This window comes from Oncorhynchus mykiss, chromosome 7 (genome assembly GCF_057628025.1).
Source record: "Oncorhynchus mykiss isolate SJ-2025 chromosome 7, ASM5762802v1, whole genome shotgun sequence".
Taxonomy (NCBI): Eukaryota; Metazoa; Chordata; class Actinopteri; order Salmoniformes; family Salmonidae; genus Oncorhynchus; species Oncorhynchus mykiss.
This window is the reverse complement of record NC_143028.1, coordinates 55,462,966-55,484,107: the sequence shown is the minus strand read 5'-3', so window position 1 is coordinate 55,484,107 and position 21,142 is coordinate 55,462,966. Positions and strand designations below refer to the sequence as shown.

The 21,142-nt window shown below is 42.9% G+C and overlaps 1 protein-coding gene across 2 annotated transcripts in view; it reads left to right on the top strand.

Annotated features, from left to right (window-relative positions):
• Nucleotides 1–21,142, top strand: part of LOC110528155 (sodium-coupled neutral amino acid transporter 3) — a 67,829-nt gene that overhangs the window by 41,117 nt on the left and 5,570 nt on the right. For both annotated transcript variants that reach the window (XM_036983702.2, XM_036983703.2), the window contains 9 exons: nt 321–402; nt 8,593–8,675; nt 9,719–9,777; nt 12,160–12,297; nt 15,300–15,379; nt 15,846–15,946; nt 17,533–17,657; nt 19,296–19,440; nt 20,489–20,592. In XM_036983702.2, coding sequence (XP_036839597.2) covers nt 321–402; nt 8,593–8,675; nt 9,719–9,777; nt 12,160–12,297; nt 15,300–15,379; nt 15,846–15,946; nt 17,533–17,657; nt 19,296–19,440; nt 20,489–20,592 — 917 coding nt within the window. The remainder of the gene's footprint in view (nt 1–320; nt 403–8,592; nt 8,676–9,718; nt 9,778–12,159; nt 12,298–15,299; nt 15,380–15,845; nt 15,947–17,532; nt 17,658–19,295; nt 19,441–20,488; nt 20,593–21,142) is intronic.

Below are 21,142 nucleotides of genomic sequence, written 5' to 3'. Positions count from 1 at the left end.
ATCAGCACAACATCAAAGTATTCAATACGAATGGGAGAAAAGGGATTAGCGTGTGTGTCAGTGTGTGTTTTAAGATATATTTAGATTTGCTGGAATATGATTGTCTCTCTTGTATTTTGTAATATTTATTGTCCAGGATAATATGCACAGCCTGCACAAGGATTAAGTGTGTATGTGTATATACTGTGTGTGTGTACTGCGTGTGTATACTGCATGTGTATACGTGTGAGTGTGTGCATGTGTGTGTATGTCTGTATACAGTATACATGTGTGTGATACTATTACTAATAGCTGTGTCTCTCTGTGTGTCCCTCCCACAGCCATGTCCAGTTACCTGTACATCGTGAAGTATGAGTTCCCTCTGGTCATCCAGGCCTTCCTGGGGGTCGACAAGCCATCAGGGTGAGTAACATATTATTCTTTACATATTACAACCGTAACATAGAGCGCCACTGTTCTGAAACAGTTCTTAATGTATCAGGCAGGGAGGGGAAGGTGGCTGCCTGTGTTTTCATCCAGTTGGATGGATGGGCATTAAAGTTCAGCAGAAGGAGATATGATCCAACGGCATGTGAATTCCTCCAGTGATCCTGAGCCAGTGTTAAACCACCACAGGGGAAACCTCCTCTCAGGTTGAGCCAATCTAATTTTAAGGTGTTACTGGCACTGACAGGTCTGCAGCCCTTTTTGTCACCATGACCCATGCCAAGCAGCTGGCCTGAGAACAGCTGTGTGTGAGAACAACCCTGGGAGAAGAGGGCAGCCTGGCCACACTGATACAGACACACGTCATTACACAGCCAGGCTCCACGGCTGAAACGTAAACCAGAGGATAACACTATGTAGACTAGAGCAGGTTGCCTGATAGCACAAAGACAATGGCCTTTACCCTGAAACATCATGTAGCAGCCTCACTGTAGCAGCCTCTATGCACTGTCTATACTCTGGTATATGGTGCCTACCTGGCTTGTGTTATGGCCAGCTGTCAGTGTGTTTATGATGCTAACTGAACTGAATGATGTCGGCAGGGTAGCCTAGTGGTTAGAGCGTTGGACTAGTAACCAGAAGGTTGCAAGTTCAAACCCCTGAGCTGACAAGGTACAAATCTGTCGTTCTGCCCCTGAACAGGCAGTTAACCCACTGTTCCTAGGCCGTCATTGAAAATAAGAATTTGTTCTTAACTGACTTGCCTAGTTAAATAAAGGTAAAAAATAAAATGTCCAGGAAATGTTTTATAGCTACACAGAACGCCTCATATTCTCAGTCTGAATGACATTGTGTGTGTGTGTGTGAGCTTTCCACAGAACGAGCCATAGATCAATCAGCGCCCAAGGCTGTGTGTGTGTTTTACCAACCAGGCTGTCAGATATCTGCTCTTTTCCTGAAGTGTTAATACTGTATGTGGATTGAGAGTTTGTTTGTGTGAGTATTTTGTGGTTGATGTTTGTGTCTGGAATTGCTGTGGTGTGTGTATGCATGCGTGAGTGTGTGTTTGTGTGTTCTGTGTGGTTCAGAAGGTCAGTCCCTTCTGCCCGTCTCTGTGATGATGTGTGACTGTGTCACATGGCAAGATGGTTGGCTGGGGTGGGGCAGCTTGACACTGACAGCACAACAAATGGACCACTCTCACAGGTTACAACTCTAGAATACAGATTCTGTCATAGAGAAAATATGAGATGAACCTCCTCCACTGTCTCAGATGTGGTGGATTTGGTTAGTATTAGTAATCCAGTGGATTCTATGTGTTGTCGTGTCTTTGACGTCATTAAAACTGAAGACGATTTATCAAATAACTCTCTGTAATTATTATTACGCGATTAAACGGATTAATCATGTAACTGTAATTAACTAGGAAGTCGGGGCACCAAGGAAAATATTAATATCGATGAAGGTATTAGCCCTATAGTAATGATACGAGTTATATCAGCTTAGAAAGGGTTTATTTACAACCTCTGGGGTATAACATGTTGGGAAAAGTGGTATAGGAGAGTCTGAAATATAACCCCTAACTTGAGTTGAGTCTTCGCCAGTGAGAATCAAGAGGGGCCTAGCTTCTGGGGCGGCAGGTAGTCTAGTGGTTACAGCATTGGGCCAGTAACCGAAAGGTTGCTGGATCAAATCCCTGAGCAGACAAGGTAAAAATCTGTCGTTCTGTCCCTGAACAAGGCAGTTAACCCACTGTTTCCCAGGTGCTGTGGATTTTGATTAAGGCAGCCCTTGCACCTTTCTGATTCAGAGGGGTTGGGTTAAATGCAGAAAACACATTTCAGTTGAAAACATTCAGTTGGACAACTTACTAGGTATCCCCCTTTCCCTTCATCCTTCATGACTGGCAAAGGCCTTGATTGTAGGCTGTAGAAAATCCCACATCCATTTCATTAGATCAAAACAGGATCAATTAACAGCTATTGCTGGTTTGCATCCTAAAAAAAATGATAGCTGATTAGACATTATTTGTCTACCCATATGATATGGATAATTTTCAGGTTATTAGATATACAGTGCATTCAGAAAGTATTCCGACCCCTTGACTTTTTCCACATTTCTGTTATTCTAAAATGTAGTAAATAAAAATGTTTACTCATCAATCTACATAATGATAAAACAAAAACAGTTATATATATTTTTTTTTGCAAATGTATAATTAATAAAAAAACAACCCTTGCTATGATACTCGAAATTGAGCTCAGGTGTATCCTGTTTCCATTGAACTTGATTGAAGTCCACCTGTGGTAAATTCAAGTGATAGGACATGATTTGGAAAGGCACACACCTGTCTATATAAGGTCCCACAGTTGACAGTGCGTTTCAGAGCAAAAACCAAGCCATGAGGTCGAAGGAATTGTCCGTAGAGCTCTGAGACAGGATTGTGTCGAGGCACAGATATGGGGAAGGCCGCCCGGCCAAACTGAAGAATCGGGGTAGAAGGGCCTTGGTCAGGGAGGTGACCATGAACCCAATGGTCACTCTGACAGAGCTCCAGAGTTCCTCTGTGGAGATGGGAGAACCTTCCAGAAGGACAACCATTTCTGCAGCACTCCACCAATCAGGGCTTTATAGTAGAGTGGCCAGACGGAAGCCACTCCTCAGTAAAAAGGCACATGACATCCTCCTTGGAGGTTGCCAAAAGGCACCTAAAGGACTCTCAGACCATGAGAAACAAGATTCTCTGGTCTGATGAAACTAAGATTGAACTCTTTGGCCTGAATGCCAAGCATCATGTCTGTAGGAAACCTAGCACCATCCCTACGGTGAAGCATGGTGGTGGCAGCATCATGCTGTGGGGATTTGTTTTCAGCAGCAGGGACAGGGAGACTAGTCAGAATTGAGGGAAAGATTAACAGAGAAAAGTACAGAGAGATCCTTGATGAAAACCTGCCCCAGAGTCCCCAGGACCTCAGACTGGGGTGAAGGTTCACCTTCACAGCGACCCTGAGCACACAGCCAAGACAACGCAAGAGTGGCTTCGGGACAAGTCTCTGGAAAACATGTTTTTGCTTTGTCATTATGGAGTAGTGTGTGTAGATGAATGGAGCAAAATGCCTGATCCTCACAAGGCACCCGGATCTTTTCCCACAAAATTTCAGTTTCCTTCTCCAGCGAATCACATGGATTTGGGCCTGGTCAGGTGTCTGTAGTAGTAAACTCAGCACAAAAAGAAACGTCCTCTCACTGTCAACTGCGTTTATTTTCAGCAAATTTAACATGTGTATATTTGTATGAACATCACAGGATTCAACAATTGAGACATAAATTGAACATGTTCCACAGACGTGACTAACATACATTTAATAATGTGTCCCTGAACAAAGGGAGGGTCAAAATCAAAAGTAACAGTCAGTATCTGGTGTGGCCACCAGCTGCATTAAGTACTGCAGTGCATCTCCTCCTCATGGACTGCACCAGATTTGCCAGTTCTGTGAGATGTTACCCCACACTTCCGCCAAGGCACCTGCAAGTTCCTGGACATTTCTGGGGGGAATGGCCCCAGCCCTCACCCTCCGATCCAACAGGTCACAGACGTGCTCAATTGGATTGAGATCCGGGCACTTCTCTGGCCATGGCAGAACACTGACATTGCTGTCTTGCAGGAAATCACCCACAGAACAAGCAGTATGTCTGTTGGCATTGTCATGCTGGATTGTCATGTCAGGATGAGCCTGCAAGGAAGGGTACCACATGAGGGAGGAGGATGTCTTCCCTGTAACGCACAGCCCTCAGTCCAGCCTCTCTCAGCATATTGCAGACAGTCTGAGCACTGGAGGGTTTGTGCGTTCCTGGTGTAACTCAGGCAGTTGTTGTTGCCATCCTGTACCTGTCCCGCAGGTGTGATGTTCGGATGTACCGATCCTGTGCAGGTGTTGTTACACGTGGTCTGCCACTGTGAGGACGGTCAGCTGTCCGTCCCGTCTCCCTGTAGCGATGTCTTAGTACGGACATTGCAATTTATTGCCCTGGCCACATCTGCAGTCCTCATACCTCCTTGCAGCATGCCTAAGGCACGTTCACGCAGATGATCAGGGACCCTGGGCATCTTTCTTTTGGTGTTTTTCAGAGTCAGTAGAACGGCCTCTTTAGTATCCTAAGTTTTCAGAACTTTGACCTTAATTGCCTACCGTCTGTAAGCTGTTAGTGTCTTAGCTACCTTTCCACAGGTGCATGTTCATTAATTGTTCATGGGTCATTGAACAGCCATGGGAAACAGTGTATAAACCCTTTACAATAAAGATCTGTGAAGTTATTTGTATTTTTACAAATCATCTTTGAAAGACAGGGTCCTGAAAAGGGACATTTCTTTTTTTGCTGAGTTTATATCCCTCCCATCTAGCTCATTGAAGAAAAACGATTTGTCCAGTTTCAGGTGAGCAATCGCTGTTCTGATGTCCGGAAGCTCTTTTCGGCAATAAGAGATGTTAGCAGCAATATTATGTACCAAACATGTTACAAACAACGCAAAAAAGCGAACCAAATGGCATGGTTGGTTAAGAGCCGATAAGATGGCAAATGTAAGCAAGGTTTGAAATTATTACGTTTCAGTCAAATATTATATCTGTTTAGGCTTCTTGCGATCAATTTGCAGTCTACAAATTATTTGTAATTGTGCTCCGGCCCCCGGACCATGCACTCAAGAAAAAATCATCCCGCAGCTGAATCTAGTTGATGATCCCTGGTCTAATGGTTCTGGGAAGACTTAATATATATATATATATATATAATGTATTGGGGATGTGCATCATTCCCTTTCAAGACGAATCAATACGTATCTACATACATGGGCTCCGATACGATACAGAGCTATACGTTTTAGTTTGAAACAATTCGGTGCCATTCGGTTTGATTAGAGAACAAATTGAATTGATGCAATTCGGATTGATGCGATACGATTCGATGAACAAACATTTGTTGCATAAATACATTCATTGTCCATTCATTGTCCATTCTGCTGATAGAGCTCAAGAGCTGGGCCTCTCTGAGCTGGATGTTTGTGTATCAATATTTATTGCTTACAAATTAGCTATGACATAGCCAATGAATAGCACAACTTTCCATTTCACCCCCATCTCGAAATTTTTTTTTGACCGTTTGCAAATGTAATGACTTTCTTTTCCAGGCGTTTCTCCTCACGCTTTAGTCATGAGGTGTGCCTCGCAAAAGTGATTTCTCTTTATGTATTCATGGATGCCAAGGGAAGCCAGGCTTCCTCAAAAAATTGACCAAGAAAAAATAAATAAACATTAAATCATTTAGATTTCATCTCTCTGTTTCATCATTTTCCTTCAATTCACAAGAGGCTGAATATATTTCAGAGGAGAAAGCAACAGAGCGAGCGAAACAATGTCCCTCTGTCTCTATGCCTGTAGGCCATCTATCTGATGTTGTCTGGTCCAAATGAGTATGACATTGTTGCCGCCCATAGCATTAAAGGCAAGCGAAGTCAGCGGACATCTGGCCTTCCATGGAAAAAAAGTATTAAAAATGTGTCAATTAATGTTGAGCTAAACCGAGCGAGCTCAACTGTGAATGATCCTGGCGCACCAAAAAAAGAGTGTAATGGATTTGGCATCACTCCTATCAAATCCCAAGATATTAAATTGACAGAAACTTTGTTTTATCTTGTTGTGTTGTTGTCCTCTCCGGTGGCTAGCTAGCCAGCTTACTAAACTTGGCCCTTTCCTAAATTAGCCATGGATAGAGATAGGGATTTGGACTTGTTTTTTGTTGTTAATACTCTGTAGTGGCCAATGATTATAACCACAATTCTGTGGTTACAATCCAACTGTTAATTCATACATTGTTGTACCTGTGGGCTGAGAGGATGGAAGTTCAATATGTAGCTAGATGTACGTAGAAGGCTAATGTTAACTAGCTAATGTTGCCCATGAATTAAAGTTAGGCTAGCGAGCAAGCATTTTAGCCAGGTAGCCTAGGACAACAAAAAACGTGTGTACTGTATGACAGACTGTTTCATCAATGTCCCACTCTGATCTGTTTCACATGTCTTGTGCTTGTCTCCACCCCCCTCCAGGAGTCGCCCATTTCCCCCATTATCCCCTGTGCATTTATTCCTGTGTTTTCTGTTTGTCTGTTGCCAGTTCGTCTTGTCTTGTCACGCCTACCAGCGTTCTTTCCGGTAATCCTGTTTCTCGTTAGTTCCTGTTTTCTAGTTCTCACGGTTTTTGACCGTTCTGCCTGCCCTGACCCTGAGTCTGCCTGCCGTTCTGTACCTTACGGACTCTGCTCTAGATTACCAACCTCTGCCTGCCCTTGACCTGTCGTTTGCCTGCCCCCTGTTTTGTAAATAAACATTTGTTATTTTGAACTGTCTGCATCTGGGTCTTATCCTGGGATCTGATAGTTCGAAATAACAAATGTTTATTTACAAAACAGGGGGCAGGCAAACGTCAGGTCAAGGGCAGGCAGAGGTTGGTAATCCAGGGCAGAGTCCAGAGTATAAATGCACAGGGGATAATGGGGAAAATTGGCGACTCCTGGAGGGGGGTGGAGACAAGCACAAGACAAGTGAAACAGATCAGGGTTTGACAGTCAACATGAAATAGAGGAGGATGGCATAGGCTTTACTCTACAAGCACAAACGCTCACGCACACGCACGCAGAAATCAGAACCATGGACAGCCACATCGTATTTAACTTACGTTGATTGGACTAAATTGTTTTTGGTATCTTTAAGTTGTCAATGTATTAGACTAAGCAGAGGTGATTTGATGATGTTGAAATGGTGCTGGAATAGTGGAGGCAGCTCCTGTTTTCTTTGTGACTTGCGATAACTCTCCAGTGTTCTAAATCAATAGTTGTTTAGCAGTCCGAAAATGTCCGAAACATTAACGTGCTTGACCAAATCAAATCAAATTTATTTATATAGCCCTTCGTACATCAGCTGATATCTCAAAGTGCTGTACAGAAACCCAGCCTAAAACCCCAAACAGCAAGCAATGCAGGTGTAGAAGCACGGTGGCTAGGTAAAACTCCCTAGAAAGGCCAAAACCTAGGAAGAAACCTAGAGAGGAACCAGGCTCTGAGGGGTGGCCAGTCCTCTTCTGGCTGTGCCGGGTGGAGATTATAACAGAACATGGCCAAGATGTTCAAATGTTCATAAATGGGGACAGCAAGGAGTCATCATGCCCGGTAGTCCTGAGGCATGGTCCTAGGGCTCAGGTCCTCCGAGAGAGAGAAAGAAAGAGAGAAAGAGAGAATTAGAGAGAGCATACTTAAATTCACACAAGACACCGGATAGGACAGGAGAAGTACTCCAGATATAACAAACTGACCCTAGCCCCCTGATACATAAACTACTGCAGCATAAATACTGGAGGCTGAGACAGGAGGGGTCAGGAGACACTGTGGCCCCATCCGATGACACCCCCGGACAGGGCCAAACAGGAAGGATATAACCACTAGGTCATGTAACATCGTTTTCAACAGCGTATTGATAACAATAACCAAGCAAATTACGGAATGCAAAATTACTTGTAGATCAATGACTGTCAACAGTTACATGCCTTTAGTTCGACACTATTGGAGAGGCCGCACCAATTGTCACAAAATATCAGGTATTTTCAGAAAGTAGAAAGTAATATGAGAAACAAAATGTTATGGAATCAGCCATTCGTAACGTTTGAATCAATTTTATGATGCTATATTTGGATTGGGGTCAGCAGACCAATGCTGTCATATTTTAAACATTTAAATCAGGGTCCGGTGCATATCGTGAATTGTCACATCCCTATAATATACTGTATGCCATTTAGCAGATGGTTTATCCAAAGCGACTTACAGGCATGCGTACATACATTTTACATATAGGTGGTCGTGGGAATTGAAGGGAACAGTTAGTGAGTTCCTCAGGGGGTGAGTCCATTGGGAATATTATCCTTATCCCTGATGGCTTAACTGGCAAGGAGTTTTCCTCCTTTCATTTAACATCGCAGAGACATTGAACATTTCCCTTACAAATAAGGACTAAAGATGTAATAAATTATTTTAACAGAGTTATGTATATAACATGTCTCTCTCTCTCTCTCTTCACCCCCTCTCCTCCCCCTTTTTCTCTCTCTTCCCCATTTCTCCCTCCAGTGAGTGGTACTTGAATGGGAACTACCTGGTCATCATGGTGTCAATCAGTGTCATCCTGCCTCTGGCTTTGATGAAGCAGCTAGGTGAGAACCTTAATAATTGTTTAATTAACAATTTTATAATCATAAGTTACATTTCTTGTTATGTTGTAAATGAAGGTTCTCCACATTTATTTTTTGGCTTACATGTGAAAAATGACTCAATATTTTGAAATATATATTTATATTTTTTAATTCATATTGAACAGTCATTTAATTTCTTTGTTGTGATTCCCATAACCCTTCCAGGGATAGAAAGGATTAAAACCAGTGACCGTCCTCTCTTCTGTCTCATTTCTCCTCCCCCTCCTTCTCTTCCTCCGTCTCTTTCCCAATCCCCCTCTCTTGCCCCCTCTCATTTTTCTCTTTATTCTTGTGTTACATGGCAAACACTCCCCCACTGTTTTAGGATGGATTTAAAGTAGATATCTGTGCTAAACTGTGTCATTTCAGATAATGTTACTCTCAGCAGTCTTATGAAAATGTAAAACTACCCAGCTCAGAATTCCTTAGCTTCATGTCCATTTAATGAGCTCTCTCTTTTTTAATAAAGTGAAATGTCTACAAAGCTTTCATCAAGTGACAGAGTAAGAGTCTCTGTGTTTTTCTCCCGTACGTGTTGCTCTGTCTGTTTATGTATGCCCATGTCACTGGGATAGCAGTGGCAAAAACTGCTCATTATACAATTACACAAGAGAGAGAGAGCAGAGCGAGACTGAGAGAGATGGAGAGGAAGACAGAGTAGAGAAAGGTGAGAGATGCAGAGATAGGGGTGGGAGGCTGGGAGAGAAGTACTGACCTCTTGTTAAGCGGTTCTCTCCTTCAGAGAATTGAGCCGAGAGAGGAGAGAAAGATAGAGAGAGAGCAGAGAGTAGAAAGAGAGTCCATGCTGCCAGGGCAAAGTAATGAGATGTAGTCCTGTTTAGTTTAGTCCACTGGGCCCTCTAAGAACATACACGCTTATGATCTCACACCCAAACACATTGTCATGAAACTGGGAATGTTTGTATATATTCCCTATAATTAGCATTGGGATTGAGGAAATATTGAGAGTGAGTAGTTCTGATGTTGTCACTGTGTTGTTTCAGGGTACCTGGGCTACACCAGTGGCTTCTCTCTCACCTGCATGGTCTTCTTCCTCATCTCGGTATGTACTGTCATATTATACAGCTGTAGACCTGCACCTGTTGCAGTGTTCTTGTAATGGACCCAACCCTATCTGGAACACTGTGTGTAACATCATTTGTATGCAAATCTCCCAGTGACATCAATGCATGAGTTACACACCAGTCCGAGTTACGTGCACGGATCTCAATATGCATGTGTGTCAACCAGTGGCAATTTTAGCATGTTTTTTACAAATCTTAGTGGGGGGAGGGGGGGGGGGGGGATGCATGCCAGCAAAGCCACTACACAATAAAACACTAAACAACACATTAATTGCAATATACCACATCTACACCTGGCTATCAGCGGGGCCTTGTCTGGCAGCGAAACGGTTAATTCAGCTTTTTTTTAAAACTTAGCTGATACGGCTGACTTGCTTAAACAAAAGTGGTTACATTTCTCAAAAACAGGTTCTAGGCTATTTGTGCAACACGAAGTCAGAGCAGTAGACAAATGATGAGGGGAAAATAGACCAAATTATTAGGGTGAGGCACATGGGCTACTAACAGCTTACTACACAACATACACGTAGTATTACTTTCTTAGCTACAGTATACATATCTCCCTGGCATGTTACATAATTTATGCAGCAGCATACAAGACATGCTTGGACACATCTTGTTGTGCTGTGCCGATAGAGATGTCAGCTTCGCTTCTAGTCCTTAGGGAACTGTGCAGTATTTTGTTTTTTTATGTATTATTTGTTACATTGTTAGCCCAGAAAACCTTAAGTGTTATTACATACAACCCGGGAAGAACTATTGAATATCAGAGAGACGTCAACTTACCAGCACAACCAGCACTACGACCAGGAATACGACTTTCCCAAAGTGGATCCTTTGTCTGCATCTCCCAGGGCAGACAAAGTGATTCCAGAGGCCGACCCAAAACGACACCACCAGAGGAGAGGGTGCCGGAGCGGTCTTCTAGTGAGGCTTCGGATGCGCGCACACCACCCACCGCTCCCGAGTATATTGCTCGCTAATGTCCAGTCCCTAGTTAACAAAGTTGACGAAATCTGGGCAAGAGTTGCTTTCCAAAGAGATATCTGGGATTGTAACATACTCAGTTTCACGGAAACATGGCTAGCTGAGGACATGCTGTTGGAGTCCATACAGCCAACAAGATTTTCAGTGCATCGCGGCGACAGGAATAAATATCTCTCCGGTAAGAAGAAGGGCGGGGCTGTATGTTTCATGATTATCGACTCTCATGGTGTAATTGTAACAACATACAGGAACTCAAGTCCTTTTGTTCACCTGATCTAGAATTCCTCACAATCGAATGCCGAACATATTATCTCCCAAGTGAACTCTCCTCGGTTATCGTCACAGCCGTGTACATCCAAGCGGATACCAAGACGGCCATCAAGGAACTTCACTGGACTTTATGAAAACTGGAAACCATGGATTGATGGCAGCATTCGCACAAAGCTGAAAGTGCATACCACCGCATTTATCTTCTCTGGGATATGTGGGACGGTAGCGTCCCACTTCGCCAACAGCCAGTGAAATTGCAGGGCGCCAAATTCAAAACAATAGAAATCTCATAATTAAAATTCCTCAAACACACAAGTATTATACACCATTTTAAAGATAAACGTCTTGTTAATCTAGCCACAGTGTCTGATTTCAAAAAGGCTTTACGGCGAAAGCACACCTTTCGATTATGTTAGGTCAGCGCCTAGCCACAGAAAAACATACAGCCATATTCCAAAGAAGGAGAGGAGTCACAAAATACAGAAATAGCGTTAAAATGAATCCCTAACCTTTGATCTTCACCGGATGGCACTCCCAGGACTCCATGTTAGACAATAAATGTGTGTTTTGTTCGATAAAGTTCATTTCTATGTCCAAAAACCTCATTTGAAATTGGTGCGTTATGTTCAGAAATACATTGTCTCAAACAAACATCCGGTGAAAGTGCAGAGAGCCACATCAAATTACAGAAATACTCATCATAAACATTGATGAATGATATTACATCACTGTTTGAGCTAGAAACACAAGCATTTCGCTACCCCCGGCAATAACATCTGCTAAACGCGTGTATGTGACAAATAACATTTGATTTGATTTGATCAGCGGTTCAACCTCTTTAATATTCCACTCTCCTCTCAGATTTTTGTGGACAAGTTGTGTAACCAGCAGTTTCAAACGGCATTTGTGTGTGTGTGTCCATATGTGTGTGTTTCTCTGACCTAGTTTTAGTGCTGTGCTCTAATACATTCCCACTGCTCTCTGTCCCTGGCTGGGCCCTAACATATTTCCAGCCTTTCTGTGTAGACTAGTATTATGTATGCAGGCCCAGTTTCCTCCAGGCTCCTCCTCTCATCCACCCAACTCCTCTTTCCTCTCCACAGGTCATTTATAAGAAGTTCCACACCCACTGTCCCTTTTCGGACTTTACCTTTAACAGCACAGCCAGTGTGACTTCTGTTACCAATGACACTGGTTACAACCCAGCCTGCATTCCGAAAATGGTCAACCTCAACTCACAGGTGGGTTCCTGTATAGTCAGCTCCATCAGTCCATCCATTCCAGCCCTGTTATTCAAGTAAAAATGTAGCATGTTGCTAATGACAATGGGAAGAATCTATAATTTACACTAACCTGTTTGTGCTATGAACAATCCCACTGTGTTGAGTCACACTGCATTCATCAGACCCTTGTGCTCCAGAAAGAGTAATGCACGTCTGAATAGGATGCAATAGGATTATCCATCATGTGAAGGTTAGGGTTCAGCCTCTCAGTGCTCTCGCTCTAGCTCTCTCTCTAGCTCTCTCTCTCTCTCTCTCTCGCTCTCTCGCTCTCTCGCTCTCTCGCTCTCTCGCACCTGCTGTCTCGACCTCTGAATGCTCGGCTATGGTGCTGACGTGTTGCACTCCCAATAACCACTCTGATTATTATTTGACCCTGCTGGTCATCTATGAAAGTTTGAACATCTTGAAGAACGATCTGGCCTTAATGGCCATGTACTCTTATAATCTCCACTGGGCACAGCCAGAAGAGGACTGGCCACCCCTCAGAGCCTGGTTCCTCTCTAGGCTTCTTCCTAGATTCCTGCCTTTCTAGGGAGTTTTTCTTGGCCACCATGCTTCTGGTTTTCTGTATCAGCACTTTGTGACATCTACTGATGTAAAAATTGATTTATAAATGCATTTGATTGATTTATTGTCTGTGTTACCAGACTGAAATGCCAGCTCCCGTCTGACTAGAGAGTAGAACCACTCAGGGACTCACGTCAGTCTTTGGGGCTGTATCAGACCCAGTAACAGTTCTCTCTCTCTTTGGCCCAACTCTGGGTTAGGGTTATCAGACACAGTAACAGTCCTCTCTCTCCTTGGGTTAGGGTTATCAGACACAGTAACAGTCCTATCTCTCTCTGGGTTAGGGTTATCAGACCCAGTAACAGTTCTCTCTCTCTCTCTGGGTTAGGGTTATCAGACACAGTAACAGTTCTCTCTCTCTCTGGGTTAGAGTTATCAGACACAGTAACAGTCCTCTCTCTCTGGGTTAGGGTTATCAGACACAGTAACAGTCCTCTCTCTCTGGGTTAGGGTTATCAGACACAGTAACAGTCCTCTCTCTGTGGGCCAACTCTGGGTTAGGGTTATCAGACACAGTAACAGTCCACTCTCTGTGGGCCAACTCTGGGTTAGGGTTATCAGACACAGTAACAGTCCTCTCTCTCTGGTAGACACAGTTCTCTCTCTGTGGGCCAACTCTGGGTTAGGGTTATCAGACACAGTAACAGTCCTCTCTCTCTGGGTTAGGGTAATCAGACACAGTAACAGTCCTCTCTCTGTAGGCCAACTCTGGGTTAGGGTTATCAGACACAGTAACAGTCCTCTCTCTCTGGGTTAGGGTTATCAGACACAGTAACAGTTCTCTCTCTGTGAGCCAACTCTGGGTTAGGGTTATCAGACACAGTAACAGTTCTCTCTCTGTGAGCCAACTCTGGGTTAGGGTTATCAGACTCATAACAGTCCTCTCTCTGTGGGTTAATTCTATGAAAATGACCCTGATGGAAAGGCCTGGCATTTCTGTGACTCATGATGTCTGACTATGGCAATGTCTACGCCTATTCTACTCTAGGGCTATTGAAGTGGTTAAATACATCAATTGCCATTATGTATGATATACATATTATGCCGTACTAATAGTAACAGTATAGTTGTGGTCTTTTGTAGTCAGTCATACACTGAAGAATTAGCGGTAGAGTATTGACTAGTATGTATATATAATCCTATTGTTATACATATATAATCCTGTTATTAGCATCCCTTAAAGATGTGTGAGATTTCCTTAGTCACCCAGGCTAGTTAGGCCAATCCCTCCTGCTGATCAGCTTACAGCCCAGGCATCGGTTAGCCGGATAAAGCTGGTCAGTAGTTCCAAGTTAATCACAGGGAAACAATTAGCTCTGTGTGATGTGTGCGTCAAGGCTGTAATGGCTAGTAAAACGATGGGTTGGGGGTAAGACGGCTGGGGCTGGTGCAGCCTTATCCATGGTGACTGTGTGGGTGGCCAGTAATAAACTGGTCCTGAACATCTAAAACTAAGAGCATTGTATTTGGTACAAATCATTCCCTAAGTTCTAGACCTCAGCTGTATCTGGTAATGAATGGTATGGCTGTTGAACAAAATGTTAAGACAAAATGACTTGGTGTTACCTTAGATTGTAAACTGTCACGGTCAAAACATATAGATTCAATGGTTGTAAAGTTGGGGAGAGGCCTGTCTGTAATAAAGAGATGCTCTGATTTTCTGACACCACACTCCACAAAGCAAGTCCTGCAGGCTCTAGTTTTATCTTATCTTGATTATGGTTGAGTGCTGCAAGGAAAGACCTAGTTAAGCTGCAGCTGGCCCAGAATAGAGCGGCACATTTTGATCTTCATTGTAATCAGAGGGCTAATATAAATACTATGCATGCCAGTCTCTCTTGGCTAAAAGTTGAGGAGAGACTGACTGCATCACTTCTTCTTTTTGTAAGAAACATTAATGTGTTAATGTGTGAAAATCCCAAAATTGTTTACATAGTCAACTTACACACAGCTCTGACACACACACTTATCCCACCATACATTCCACCAGGGGTCTTTTCACAGTCCCCAAATCCAGAACAAATTCAAGAAAGCGTACAGTATTATACAGAGCCCTTATTGCATGGAACTTCCATCTCATATTGCTCAAATAAACAGCAAACCTGGTTTCAAAAAACAGATAAAGCCACACCCCGTGGCACAACGTCTCTCCCTTAGTTGACCTAGATAGTTTGTATGTATGCATTGATATGTAGGCTACGTGTGCCTTTTTAAAATGTATGTAGTTCTGTCCTTGAGCTGTTCTTGTCTAGTGATGTTCTGTATTATGTCATTCTGTATTATGATTCATATTTTGTGTGGACCCCAGGAAGAGTAGCTGCTGCTTTTGCAACAGCTATTGGGGATCCTAATAAAATGTCCAAACATACTTCATAGTGTTCTATTTTTTCCAGACGGCCTACACCATCCCAATCCTGGCATTTGCCTTTGTGTGCCACCCTGAGGTCCTGCCCATCTACACCGAGCTCAAAAAGTAGGTGCTCCACTTGCAACAGGATGCAGCGCTGTAGCTGTTTACTATTGGACCCTGAATTCAGTTCAGTCACACTGCAGATAGGAAAATCATTATGTCAGCTATGTGCTTGGCTACTCATATGCCTGTGTCATATAGCACACTGCCTTGCATTCTCAGTAATGCCATGTGTAAATACACATGGCTAGCCTGATCATAATCTGGATAATCATCCTGCTGCCTTGTTGAACCCACTATAACATCTGTCTCTTTAGATTCATCTGACGTGTTCAGCCACAATATTACATTCCTTTGAGTCTTGGATCTTATGTAACTTCTGAAACAATCTCAGTCAAAGTACAGTATGATGACAAAAGATAAAACTGGCCTTTTTTGTTTGTGTCTTTGTGGGTATGTTGGTGTGTCTGTGTGTATGCTGTGTGTAAGTGTGTGTGACATCACATCATGCAATATTCTCTGATTTCAGCCCCACCAAGCAAAGGATGCAGCATGTGTCCAACATCTCCATTGTAGTCATGTACACCATGTACTTCCTGGCTGCTCTGTTTGGATACCTGACCTTTTATGGTGAGGCACCTCACCTCCATGTCATTACCTCTTTCTCTCCCACTCCCCTGTTCCCTATCTCTCTCTCGCTCCCTCTCCCCTGTTCTTTCTCTCTCCCCTGTTCTGTCTCTCTCTCTCTCTCTCGCTCTCCCCTGTTCTCTCTCTCTCTCTCTCATGTTCTCTCTCTCTCTCTCTCTCATGTTCTCTCTCTCTCATGCTCTCTCTCTCTCTCCCTCTCCCCTGTTCTCTCTCTCTCTCTCTCTCTCGCTCCCTCTCCCCTGTTCTCTCTCTCTCTCTCTCTCTCTCTCATGTTCTCTCTCTCTCTCGCTCCCTCTCCCCTGTTCTCTCTCTCGCTCCCTCTCCCCTGTTCTCTCTCTCTCCCTCTCCCCTGTTCTCTCTCTCCCTCTCTCTCTATCTCTCTCTCTGTCTCTCTCTCTGTCTCTCTCCCATGTTCTCTCTCTCCCCCCTTCCTTTTATCTCTCTTTGTCTCCCTCTCCCGTTTTCTCTCCGTCTCTCTCTCTCTCTTTTCACTGCTGCTCATCCTGCTGCTGAATCTCATGCTTTTTCTCAGGCCCATTTTACATGAGTTTCAGGCTAGTTCATTTCACTAACAGCAAAGCCACTTCTCACGTTTGCAATCCATTTGCATGGACACAGCTCTTTTAGGCTTGAGAGGCTGTTATAAAATCAGTTAGTTAGTCTCAGATGGGACGATGGGTCATGTAGATAGTGGTAGAGAAACATAATGAAGTAACTACTCCTCCTAGTGGCCATTGTTCATGTCAGACCGGTTTGTAATATCCCAGTGATTCTATTCTATGACATTGTTATAAGCACAGTCAGAGCAGTATATTACTGTAGTATATACAGATAACGAAAACACCGTTATGCTCATCAAACCATTCAGTGACCATGCATGCCCTTTGGATGGGGGCATTGTCATACTATGGCAGCATAGCCATGGTAGCCAAAATAATGGAAACACTTGAGTAAATGAGGGATACAAAGTATATTGACAGCAGGTGCTTCCACACAGGTGTGGTTCCTGAGTTAATTAAACAATTAACATCCTTTCATGCTTAGGGTATAATTCTGGGCAGGCCGTTATTTTGGCTACCATGGCTATGCTGCGATAGTATGACAATGCCCCCATCCAAAGGGCACGAGTGGTCACTGAATGGTTTGATGAGCATGAAAATTATCTCCAGATCTCAATGTTTTCCATCACCATCAACAAAACACCAAGTTCTGGAATTTCTGGTGGAAGAATGGTGTCGCATCCCTCCAATAGATTTCCAGACACTTGTAGAATCTATGCCACGGTGCACTGAAGCCGTTCTGGCTCGTGGTGGTCCAGCGCCCTATTAAAACACTTGATGTTGGTATTTCCTTTATTTTGGCAGTTACCTATATCTCAGTATAAGGCTCTGAGAAAAATGATGAGCAGCATCTAACGTGTAAGACAGATTTTGTATGCCTTCTGATGGAAAAAACATGGTTGTGAATGATATGTTGCATATAATTTGTACTACATTTTCTGCTCTTACTGGAGTTGGTGGTTATTGATGCTTCTCTAAGCCCTCCTCCTGTGTGTCTGCCCCCTATAGGTGAGGTGGAGTCAGAGCTGCTGCACACCTACAGCCGTCTGGACCCGTACGACACCCTGATCCTGTGTGTCCGTCTGGCCGTGCTCACTGCTGTCACACTCACCGTCCCCATAGTGCTCTTCCCTGTGAGTAGCCTAGTTACCTCAGCACAAATGGTGTCTGGCTCAATGAAACTGTGTAAGTAAAGATGTACAGTGTATTCAGAAAGTATCCATTTTCCAAATTTTTTACGTAACAGCCTTATTCTAAAATGGATTGAAAAAACATGTATTTCCTCATTAATCTACACACAATACCATATAATGACAAAGCAAAAACTGTTTTTTAGAAATTGTTGCAAATTTATACAAAAACAAACGTAAATATCACATTTACATAATATTCAGACCCTTTACTCATTACTTAGTTGAAGCATCTTTGGCAGCGATTACAGCCTTGAGTCTTCTTGGGTAAGATGCTACAGGCTTGGCACACCTGTATTTTGGGAATTTTCCCATTCTTGTCTGCAGATCCTCTCAAGCTCTGTCAGGTTGGATGGGGAGCGTCGCTGCACAGCTATTCTAAGATCTCTCCAGAGATGTTCGATTGGGTTCAAGTCCGGGCTCTGGCTGGCCCACTCAAGGACATTCAGAGTCTTGTCCCAAAGCCACTCCTGCATTGTCTTGGCTGTGTGCTTAGGGTCGTTGTCCTGTTGGAAGGTTAAACTTCGGTCCAATCTGAGGTCCTGAGCACTCTGGAGCAGGTTTTCATCAAGGATCGCTTTGTACTTTGCTCCATTCATCTTTCTCTTGATCATGACTTGTCTCCTAGTCCCTGCCGCTGAAAAAAAATAATGTGCCTTTTACTGAGGAGTATCTTCTGTCTGGTCACTCTACAATAAAGGCCTGATTGGTGGAGTGCTGCAGACATGGTTGTCCTTCTGGAAGGTTCTCCCATCTCTACAGAGGAAATCTGGAGCTCTGTCAGAGTGACCATCGGGTTCTTGGTCGCCTCCCTGACCAAGGGCCTTCTCCCCGATAGCTCCGTTTGGCCGGGCGGCCAGCTCTAGGAAGAGTCTTGGTGGTTCCAAACTTCTTAAATTTAAGAATGATGGAGGCCACTGTGTTCTTGGGAACTTTCAATTCTGAAGAAATGTTTTGGTACCCTTCCCCAGATCTGTGCCTCGACACAATCCTTTCTCGGAGCTCTACAGATAATTCCTTCGACCTCAAGGCTTGGTTTTTGCTCTGAAATGCACTATCAACTGTCAGACAGGTGTGTGCCTTTCCTAGTCATGTCCAACCAATTTAATTGAATACAGGTGAAAGCCAATCAAGTTGTAGAAACATCTCAAGGATGATCATTGGAAACAGGATGCAACTGAGCTCAATTTCGAGTCTCGTAGGTCTGAATACTTATGTAAATAAGGTATTTCTGTTTTTATTTGTAACAAATTTGATAAAATGTCTAAAAACCTGTTTTCACTTTGTCATTATGGGACACTGTGTGTACTTTGATGAGGAAACAAATACATGTAATCCATTTTAGAATAAGGTTGTAACTTAACAAAATGTGGAAAAAGGGAAGGGGTCTGGATACCTTCCGAATGCACTATATTATGTTTACTTAAAATGTAAACTGGCTGTCATTTTTGATAAACGCATCTGTAAAAAGGGCATATTATTATATTAAAGCAGTGGCTTTCTGCTCCTCTTTGATGAAAGGGTGTGTCTGTGAATAAGAATAGTGTTGCGACTGTGCTTTTCTCCTCATGTTCTCATCAGGTAAGGAGAGCCATCCAGCAGTTGTTTTTCCCCAACAAGACATTCTACTGGCCCCGTCACATTGCCATCGCTGTCACCCTGCTCACTCTCATCAACATGCTGGTCATCTTCGCGCCTAACATCCTGGGCATCTTCGGCATCATTGGTAGGAATTTTTAAAATGCACATCTCTAGAAACTATTCCTTATGACGCAAGGCAAGGCTACCTGAAATTGGACTTCATTGGATAGAAAAGGGCACAATGAACGAAAGCTTAGGAATGAAGATGATTTGTAAAAAAATTCAAACGTTTGGTACTTGATTACGTTTGAATTTTTTTACAAATCATCTTCATTCCTAAGCTTTCGATCATAGGCAGTTGTGTATAATATACAGTAGAATGCATAATTCAAATTTGTGCCAAAATGTAAAACAATTTTTAATTCAGACCCTTTTGGAATGAAGCAGTCTAATCTTCTGCATCATGACTTTACTAAGAGGAAATGTAATTGTACAGACAGACGGAGATCTATTTGCCCTCACATACTCTACAGTAAACCAAGTTTATTTACCTTTAATTTAACTAGGTAAGCCCTTTAAGAACAAATTCTTATTTTCAATGATGTGCTAGGAACATGTTCAGGGGCAGAACAACAGATCTTTACCTCGTCAGCTTGGGGATTTGATCTTGCAACCTTTCGGTTACTAGTCCAACACTCTAACCTCTAGGCTACCTGCCACCCCACAGTTTAATGATCATAGCATCTTTCATTTCGCCCTAGACCTTATGCATGAAATCCTCAATGATGGATTTGGAGACATTTTAGGGGAAAGCTCTTAAATCACCTCAGGAATGCATACTATAAACCTTAATCAAAGTCTTGTGATCGTTATGCAACTGAAAGGTTCAATCATTTCCTCAAGGATTATAATGCCTTAGTTTTAGCATTTTATTGTCCCCTACTCTGAGTAGTTTCATTCGTATTTTTGAGTGAACAGTAATCTGTTGTGTTTAACACTAAGTTTAAGACTTTCCATGCCAATAAAGCCTTTTGTATTGTATTTATTTAGTTTCTGCTGGTGTCATTCTGACAGTCGTGACATCGCAAGGCTACCTCCTCACTGTTAAATTGCGCTCTTGTTATTCTACAGTTCTGTGAAGCTCATTGTTTGACATAATGGCTAAAGAGTGTCTTTGTCCTCTCCTCGCTCAGGTGCCACATCTGCCCCCTGCCTCATCTTCATCTTCCCTGCTGTTTTCTACATCCGCATCGTACCCGAAGAGGAGGAGCCCATGCGCTCCACCCCCAAAATCCTGGTGAGCGATGTCCCCTAGCGCCAAAGACTACTGTCATGTCTTACTGGAACTCATTACAGTTAAATATTGGTTTTTAAAGATTATGTATTTTTTACACATATTTTATTTAACTAGGCAAGTCAGTTAAGAACAAATTCTTATTTACAATGACGTTCTACCCTGGCCAAACCCTAACGATGCTGGGTCAATTGTGCGCCGCCCAATGGGACTCCCAATCACGGCCGGTTGTGATACAGCCTGGAATCGAACCATGGTCTGTAGTGACGCCTTTAGCACTGAGATGCAGTGCCTCAGACTGCTGTGTCACTTGGGAGCCCACGTGACAAATATCTTTCCGGTTTGTTTATTATGGGCATGTAAACAATTAAGCATAAGTGCACATAATAGAATATAACATAATAGAATATAACATAATAGAATATAACATAATAGAATATAACAATAGAATATAACAATATAATATAACATAATAGAATATAACAATAGAATATAACAATAGAATATAACAATAGAATATAACAATAGAATATAACATAATAGAATTGAACAT